Raw genomic sequence first — 9252 nt, 5'->3', positions numbered from 1 at the left:
ATGTGATTGAGTGATGTGACATGCAGCCTGCGGTCTGTACGTGTGCGCAGTCGCTCCTTCCTCGACCCCTAGCTTTGTGGTAGCAGCAGATGGGACCACAGTTCAGTCACCAACATGCAGCTCTTTGTCTGCGCCCAGGAGCTACACACCCTTGAAGTGACCGGCCAGGAGACGGTCGCCCAGATCAAGGCTCATGTAGCCTCCCTGGAGGGCATTGCCCCAGGAGATCAAGTTGTGCTCCTGGCAGGCACGCCCCTGGAGGATGAGGCCACCATGGGCCAGTGTGGGGTGGAGGCCCTGATTAGCCAAGTAGCAAGCTGTATGCTTGGAGGTAAAGTCCATGGTTCCCTGACCCATGCTGGGAAAGTGAAAGGTCAGACTCTTAAGGTGGCCAAACAGGAGGAGGAGGAGGAAGAGGGGGAGGAGGAGGGGAAGGGGGGAGGAGGGAGGAGGAAGAAAGAAGATGACAAGCCAGGCTAAGCGGCAGATGCAGTACAACCGGCACTTTGTCAACATTGTGCCCACCTTTGGTAAGAAGAAGGGTCCCAATGCCAACTTTTTTTTCTTTTTGAGACGGGGTCTCACTCTGTCACCCAGGCTGGAGTGCAGTGGTGCAATCTCGGCTCACTGCAAGCTTCGCATCCCGGGTTCATGCCATTCTCCTGTCTCAGCCTCCCCAGTAGCTGGGACTACAGGCACCTGCCACCACGCCTGGCTAATTTATTTATTTATTTTTTTATTTGTTTTTTATTTTTAGTAGAGACCAGGTTTCACCATGTTAGCCAGGATGGTCTTGATCGCCTGACCTCGTGATCCACCCGCCTCAGCCTCCCAAAGTGCTGGGATTACAGGTGTGAGCCACTATGCCCGGCCCCCCCACCCAGTGCCAACTCTTAAGTCCTTTGTAATTCTGGCTTTCTCTAATAAAAAAGCCACTTAGTTTAAAAAAAAAAAAGATATAAGCGATTGACTTATTTTAATCTTATTTTAATTGACTTAACTAAGGTCTGAGTCCTGAAGACCTTCTTCTGGAGCTCAGTAAATTTACTTAATTCTAAATGGGTCCAGGTGCTGGAGTGATTACCCTTCTCTTGTCTCCAGCTAAATCATGGAGGTTTGGGGAGTTCCTTCAGACCCTAATAAACTTGTTTGTGGAGGCCTGGGGAGTTTCTTCAGACCCCCAGTAAAACGCTTAATGGTTCTTTTAAGAATTCCTTCGTGGCCCTGCTCGGTGGCTCACGCCTGTAATCCCAGCACTTTGGGAGACCAAGGTGGGCAGATCACGAGATCAGGAGATCGAGACCATCCTGGCTAACACGGTGAAACCCTGTCTCTACTAAAAATACAAAAAATTAGCTGGGCATGGTGGCACGCACCTGTAGTCTCAGCTACTTGGGAGGCTGAGGCAGGAGAATCGCTTGAACCTGGGAGGCGGAGGTTGCAGTGAGCCGAGATCGTGGCTGGGCAACAGAGTGAGAAAAAAAAGATTTCCTTCATTATTTTTGTCATGCATTAAAGCCCAGGAAAGGCCTAGGAAAAACTTTTTGGTGGGCTTTTGTTACATCCCAACCTTTATGTAAGGGCTCTGGCTTTTAATATTTAACTTAACCACTCAGTACTGAAACAGTTGTTACGGAGGTCTGCGTTACTGAGACCTGGCCTGCCACAGTCTCACATTCTTCAGATAAACGTTCTTTTCTCATAACCTACACTCATCTTCCTATATACTTTAAATCATCTCTAGGTTATTTATAATACCTAATACAATGCAACAGTTGTGTAAATAGTTGTTATAATAAGTCATTTAGGAGATAATGAGGGGGGAAAAAAGCACATATTCATTACAGACACAGCCAACCAATTTTTTTCTGAATATTTTCAATTCATAGCTGGTTGAATCAATCCATGGATGCAGAACCCAGGAATATGGAGGGCTGACTGTATGAGATTTCAGCAAAGTTGAAAGAAACAAAATCAGCGAAAAAAAATAATACATTGTGTTTCTACACACTAGCGGTGACCAGGCAGAAAAGAAAATTAAGAAAACAATCCCATTTACAATGGCACAAAAACAAACAAATACTTGAGAATAAATGTAACCAAGAAGATAAAAGACTTTTAAACTGAAAGCTACAAAGCAATGCTAAAAGAAACTAAAGACACCGGGCGCAGTGGCTCACACCTGTAATCCCAGCGCTTTGGGAGGCCTAAGGCAGGCGGATCACCTGAGGTCAGGAGTTTGAGACCAGCCTGGCCAATATGGTGAAACCCTGTCTCTACTAAAAATACAAAAATCAGCCGGGCATGGTGGTGCACGCATGTAGTCCCAGCTACTTGGAAGGCTGAGGCAGGAGAATCACTTGAACCCGGGAGGAGGAGGTTGCAGTGAGCCGAGATCACACCACTGCACTGCAGCCTGGGCAACAAGAAACTCCATCTCAAAAAATATATATATATATATACAAATACCTAGAAAGACATCTGTTATATTGTGAAATATTGATTTTGATTTGTTTCCTTGGCCTACAGCTCCTAAAAGTCTTGGAATCACCAAAGTGATGATGAGGTGACTAGTGACTGGGGGCCCCGATAGCCTCAGGATGGGGTGGTTGCCAGGGGAAGCAACCGTGTGATTAGATGGCTGGGATACTCCGCTTCACCCCTGACCTCCCTGTGTGACTGGAAGGAAGGCCATGAGTGTGAGTTGTCCAGGTCCTTGGAGTCTTTGAACAAAGAACTGAACAAAACACACAAAGGAACGAAACCCAGGAACGAAGCCGCAAAAGCAAGGATTTATTAAAGGGAGAAAGCACATTACAGGGTGGAAGTGGGCCCGAGCAAGCAGCTCAAGGGGCCAGTTGCAAAGTTTTCTGGGTTTTAAGTACTCCTTTCGAGGTCCCCATCAGTTACCCCTTATCTGGATGAAGGATTTAGCTGGTGGCTAATTAAAGGCTGAGGTGAATTGGTGCCCTCTGAAGATGAAGGGATGGCCGGTGCTTGGCCCGCAGCCAATCCAGGGCACTTTCCCTTCCATCTGAGATGTGGCGGAAGTGGGAGGGCTGGAGGGAAAGTAGCCTTTGATGCTTTGCTACTCCAGGCTTGGGGAGATGGGGTTTTTCCATTTGGTTTAGCTTTAGGCAGTTGGCGTTAATTGGCCTTAGATTCCCTGCCCCCAGACCTTGGTGTTTTCCTTTGATCCAGCTTTAGGAAGTCAGCACGAATTGGCCTTAAGTTCCCTGCCTCACCTGGAGGAGAGAGGGGCTGAAGTTTAAGTTTATCACCAATATCCAATGATGTAGTCAAGCCAGGTGCTTGATGACATCATTTCTTCAGACCCCCGGTAAAATTTGTTTAATCCTAATGGTCCTGTTAAGAATTCCAGGCCAGGCATGGTGGCTCATGCCTGTAATCCCAGCACTTTGTGAAGCCGAGGCAGGCGGATCACAAGGTCAAGAAATCGAGACCATCCTGGCCAACATGGTGAAACCCCGACTCTACTAAAAATACAAAAATTAGCCAGGCGTGATGGCAGGCGCGTGTAGTCCCAGCTACTTGGGAGGCTGAGGCAGGAGAATGGCTTGAATGCAGGAGGTGGAGGTTGCAGTGAGCCAAGATCGCACCACTGCACTCCAGCCTGGCGACAGAGACTCCATCTCAAAAAAATTAATTAATTAAAAAAAAAAAAAAAACTGACATGTGAGGTGAGGGCAGTCTTGTGGCACTGGGACCTGAACCTGTGGAATCTGATGCTATCTCCAAGTAGCATCCAAATTTAGTTCAGTTAGGCGGCAGCCTCCTGGTGTCTGCTGGAGAGGAATGCTCTGCAGAACTGCTTGCTTGGTGTGTGTGGAAAAATCCCCCACATCTGGTCGCAGAAGTGTTGCATGTTACTGTTTGATAGTAAGAAAAATAACTATTGTGTTTTTCTGTATTTTCAGAGAATTCCATGCTCATAGATCGGATGACTTAATATTGGTTTTTTGTTTTTTGAGAAAGAGTCTCGCTGTGTCTCCCAGGCTGGAGTGCAATGGCTCCATCTCGGCTCACTGCAACCTCCACCTCCTGGGTTCAAGTGATTCTCCTGCCTCGGCCTCCTGAGTAGCTGGGATTACAGGCACACACCACCACATCTGGCTAATTTTTGTATTTTTAATAGAGACAGGGTTTTGCCATGTTGGCCAGGCTAGTCTCAAACTGGCCTCAAGTGATCCACCTGCCTTGGCCTCCTGAAGTGCTGGGATTACAAGCGTGAGCCACTGCATCCAGCCCTGAGGACATTAGGCTGAGTGAAATGAGGCAGTCATCAAACAATAAATGCTGTAGGATTTCGCCCATATGGACTAGCCGAAGTAGTCAAAATGCAGAAACAGTGCAGCAAGGTCGTTGCTGAGAATGGGGGCTGTAGAATGGGGCTGGGGTGGTAGGCAGTTGGTTTAATGGGTATAGATTTTGGGTTTTGCAAGATTGAAAAGGTCTGAAGATCTGTTTTCCAACAGTGTGAATAGACAACACTGCCGACCTATACACTTGGGGTTAACATGGTATATTTAATCTTTTTTTTTTTTTTTTTTTTTTTTGAGACAGTTTGCTCTTGTTGCTCAGGCTGGAGTGCAGTGGCACGATCTGGGCTCACTACAACCTCTGCCTCCCAGATTCAAGCAATTCTCATGCCTCAGCCTCCTGAGTAGCTGGGATTACAAGCACAGAGCACCACGCCCAACTAATTTTTGTATTTTTAGTAGAGATGGGGTTTCACCATGTTGACCAGACTGGTCTCGAACTCCTGACCTTAGGTGATCCACCTGCCTCGGCCTCCCAAAGTGCTGGGATAACAGATGTTAGCCACCATGCCCAGCCGGTATATTTAATCTTAAGAGTTTTTGCCACAAGAAAAAAATAATAAATCTTCAAGCCTTTTAAATTTAAAAGAAACTACTAAACAGAATTTCCATATGACATCAGTTTCTGTTGTAGGTAGAAATAAATAGAAACATATGTCCACACAAGACCTTGAGCATGAATGTTTATAGCAGTGTTATTCATGACAGCCAAAAGGTAGAAACCAATCCATTATTGAATGCACGGATAAAATATGTAATAGCCATACAATGAAAAATATTAATAATTCCATCATAAATCTAAATGATGTACAGGACCAAACTACAACATGGATATCCCTTCAAAAAACGATGGTAAATGAAACCCAGTTAAAAATTCCCCATATGGTATGATTTCGTTCATATGAAAGTCCAGAGCAGAGAAATCTGCAGAGAAAGAAAGTCAATTGCTGACTGCCTCGGGCTGGGTATTGAGGAAGAAAGATGGGAGAGGATGAGGATACCTAAAGGGTACAGGGTTTCTCTTTCAGGTGATGCAAATCCACTGTGGTGATGATTGCACATATCTGTGAATATACTATACTAATGAATTGTACACTTTAACTGGGTGTATTGTGTAGGATATGCATATTTGAATAAAATGGTTGAAATAAGTAAATTCATTAGGGGTTTTAGTCCAATTTGTTGACAGTATTGAGTTTCCAGGTTTATGCCAAATTTACGTACCCCTTTTTTCTTTTTCCTCTTTTCTTTTTCTTTTTTGAGACAGAGTCTCGCTGTGTCACCCAGGCTGGAGTGCAGTGGCACAATCTAGGCTCACTGCAATCTCCACCTCCTGGGTTCAAGCGATTCTCCTGCCTCAGCCTCCTGAGTAGCTGGGATTACAAGTGCGCGTCACATGCCCGGCTAATTTTTGTATTTTTAGTAGAGGCGGAGTTTCACCAAATATCTTGAACAGGCTAGTCTCAAACTCCTGATCTCCAGTGATCTGCCCACCTCAGCCTCCCAAAGTACTGGGATTACAGGCATGAGCCACCACGCCTAGCCTCTTTTTTTTTTTTTTTTTTTTTTTTTTGAGACAGTCTCACTGTCACCAAGGCTAGAGTGCAGTGGCTCAATCATAGCCCATTGCAGCCTTCACCTCCTGGCTCAAGCAATCCTCTCACCTTAGTCTCCTGAGTAGCTGAGACTACAGAAGCAGGTGACCACGCCTTGCTAATTTTTAAATTTTTAATAGAGATGGGATTTCACTATGTTTCCCAGGCCGGTCTTGAACTCCTGGGCTCAAGTGATCGGCCTCCCAAAGTGCTGGGATCACAGGTGTGAGCAAATGCTTGTAGTCTGTTTTTCTTAATATACCAGTGAGAATAGGAATTTGATTGCCTTGGAGATATCATGGCTTTTTATATTTCAAAATTCTCTAAGAGTCAGGAGTGGTGGCTCATTCCTAGAATCCCTTTATTACATATGGTGACATCACTGTTAGATGTCTGTGTTTCCAAATAAGGGTGACAGTTTTACATATATATATATACACAGTAGATACTAGTTCTTTGCTGTATGTACAGTTTGAAAATAGTTTCCCACTCAGGAGCTTATTTCATCATCTTACCTGGGTGTTTCTTTTTTTTTTCTTTCTCTTTTTTTTTTTTTTCGAGACAGAGTCTCACTCTGTTTCCCCGGCTGGAGTGCAGTGGCGCAATCTCAGCTCATTGTAACCTCCACCTCCTGGGTTGAAGCAATTCTCCTGCCTCAGCCTCCCAAGTAGCTGGGATTACAGTCGCCCACCACCACACCCGGCTAATTTTTGTATTTTTAGTAGAGATGCGGTTTCACCCTGTTGGCCAGGCTGGTCTCAAACTCCTGACTTCAAATGATCCTCCCACCTCGGCCTCCCAAAGTGAGATTACAGGCATGAGCCACTGCGCCCAGCCTAACCAGGTGTTTCATAGAGCTAAAGGGTTTTTTTTATGATCTTTAAAGTTTTCATACAAAATTTTATTTTATCCATTTTAAGTTCACCATTCTGTGGCATGAATTATATTCATAATGTTAAACCATAACCATGCCAGCTGCACACCTGTAATCCCAGCACTTTGCGAGGTCAAGGCGGGAAGATAGACTGCATCCAGGAGTTGGAGACCAGCCTGGGCAAAGGAGATCATCTCTACAAAAAATAAACAAACAAACAAAAAAATTTTAGCTGGGCCGGGTGCGGTGGGTCATGCCTGTAATCCCAGCACTTTGGGTGGCCGAGGCGGGTGGATCACCTGAGGTCAGGAGTACGAGACTGGCCTGGCCAACATGGTGAAACCCTGTCTCTACTAAAAATACAAAAATTAGGGCCGGGCGCGGTGGCTCAAGCCTGTAATCCCAGCACTTTGGGAGGCCGAGGCGGGCGGATCACAAGGTCAGGAGATCGAGACCACAGTGAAACCCCGTCTCTACTAAAAATACAAAAAATTAGCCGGGCGCGGTGGCGGGCGCCTGTAGTCCCAGCTACTCAGGAGGCTGAGGCAGGAGAATGGCGGGAACCCGGGAGGCGGAGCTTGCAGTGAGCCGAGATCGCGCCACTGCACTCCAGCCTGGGCAACAGCGTGAGACTCCGTCTCAAAAAAAAAAAAAAAAAAAAAAAAAAAAAAAAAAAAAAATTAGCTGGGTGTGGTGGCAGGACCTATAATCCCAGCTACTCCGGAGGCTGAGAAAGGAGAATCACTTAAACCCAGGAGGCAGAGGTTGCAGTGAACCGAGATTGTGCCATTGCACTCCAGCCTAGGCGACAGGAGTGAAACTCCATCTCAAAAAAAATAAAAAATAAAAAAAGGCCAGGCCCAGAGGCTCATGCCTGTAATCCCAGCACTTTGGAAGGTCAAGGTAGGCGGATCACAAGGTCAGGAGTTCGAGACCAGGCTGGCCCACATAGTAAAACCCCATCTTGACTAAAAATACAAAAAGTAGCCATGTATGGTGGCGAACGCCTGTAGTCCCTGCTACTCAGGAGGCTGAGGCAGGAGAATCACTTGAACCCAGGAGGCAGAGGTTGCGGTGAGCCAAGATCATACCACTGCACTCTAGCCTAGACAACAGAGTGACTCCATCTCAAAAAAAAAAAAATTAGCTGGGTGCACACCCATAGTCCCAGATACTCGGCATGTTGAGGCAGGAGGATCATTTGAGCTCCGAAGGTCGAGGCTGCAGTAAGCAGTGATCCTGCCACTGCTCTCAGCCTGGGTGAGACCCTGTCTCAAAAAAATAAGAAAGGCCGGGCGCGGTGGCTCAAGCCTGTAATCCCAGCACTTTGGGAGGCCGAGGCGGGTGGATCACGAGGTCAGGAGATCGAGACCATCCTGGCTAACATGGTGAAACCCCGTCTCTACTAAAAATACAAAAAACTAGCCGCGCGTGGTGGCGGGCACCTGTAGTTCCAGCTACTCGGAGGCTGAGGCAGGAGAATGGCGTGAACCTGGGAGGCGGAGCTTGCAGTGAGCCGAGATCGCGCCACTGCACTCCAGCCTGGGTGACACAGCGCGAGACTCCGTCTCAAAAAAAAAAAAAAAAAAATAAGAAAAAGAGGCCAGGTGCGGTGGCTCTCACGCCTGTAATCCCAGCATTTTGGGAGGCCAAGGCAGGTGGATCACAAGGTCAGGAGTTTGAGACCAGCCTGGCCAACATAGTGAAACCCTGTCTTTACTATACAAAAAAAAAAAAAAAAAAAAGCCAGGCTTGGTGCGCATGCCTGTTGTCCCCGCTACTCAGGAGGCTGAAGCAGTACAATCGCTTGAACCTGGGAAGTGGAGGTTGTAGTGAGCCGAGGTCTTGCCACAGCACTCCAGCTTGGGCAACAGAGTGAGACTTCCTCTCAAAAAAATAATAAGGAAAAAAAGACTTTTTGTGAAGTTGAAGACCTGGACAAACTGATACATTGATTTGTTAATACAAATTGAAACAGACACAGCCTTTGGTGGGGCAGGTGAGTGTTAATTGACAAGTTACCAAGGGGCTGATTCCTGAGTTAATGGATATAACTGATAGTTTGATAGTGCTGTTATATGCTGCAGGGTATATAAAGTTTTAAAAAGCTGTAAAGCCCTGCAGTTGATGGACACATTTCACTTTTTTTTTCTTATTTTTATTTTTTAATTTTTGAGACAGAGTCTCACTGTGTCCCCCAGGCTGGAGTGCAATGGCACAATCTCGGCTCATTGCAACTTCTACTTCCTGGGTTGAAGCAATTCTCCTGCCTCAGCCTCCCAAGTAGCTGGAATTACAGTCGCCTGCCACCACACCGGGCTAATTTTTTGTATTTTTAGTAGAGATGGGGTTTCATTATGTTGGCCAGGCTGGTCTCGAACTCCTGGTCTCAAGTGATCCACCCACCTCAGCCTCCCAAAGTGCTGGGATTACAGGTGTGAGC

At 46.4% G+C, this 9252-nt stretch overlaps 1 protein-coding gene and 1 long non-coding RNA gene across 2 annotated transcripts in view; one reads left to right on the top strand and one right to left on the bottom strand.

Annotated features, from left to right (window-relative positions):
- Nucleotides 1–955, top strand: part of LOC722916 (ubiquitin-like FUBI-ribosomal protein eS30 fusion protein) — a 1060-nt gene extending 105 nt beyond the window's left edge. Inside the window, exons 1-2 of the mRNA XM_077978572.1 lie at nucleotides 1–404; nucleotides 454–955. The exon at nucleotides 1–404 is cut by the window's left edge and continues 105 nt beyond it. Of these exons, the coding sequence (XP_077834698.1) occupies nucleotides 115–404; nucleotides 454–757 (594 nt within the window). The 5' untranslated portion in view covers nucleotides 1–114 and the 3' untranslated portion in view covers nucleotides 758–955. The remainder of the gene's footprint in view (nucleotides 405–453) is intronic.
- A 474-nt stretch (nucleotides 956–1429) lies between these two features.
- On the bottom strand, nucleotides 1430–7036 carry LOC144336893 (uncharacterized). Its single transcript, XR_013409315.1, has 3 exons — nucleotides 6635–7036; nucleotides 4782–5744; nucleotides 1430–2225 (listed from the first exon to the last, which is right to left on the bottom strand). It is a non-coding gene; the product is annotated as an uncharacterized LOC144336893 (long non-coding RNA).
- Nucleotides 7037–9252: the final 2216 nt, after the last annotated feature.

The sequence above is a fragment of the Macaca mulatta genome, chromosome 19 (assembly GCF_049350105.2).
Source record: "Macaca mulatta isolate MMU2019108-1 chromosome 19, T2T-MMU8v2.0, whole genome shotgun sequence".
NCBI classification, from domain to species: Eukaryota; Metazoa; Chordata; class Mammalia; order Primates; family Cercopithecidae; genus Macaca; species Macaca mulatta.
The sequence above is the reverse complement of the archived record's forward strand: the minus strand, read 5'-3'. Positions and strand labels throughout refer to the sequence as shown.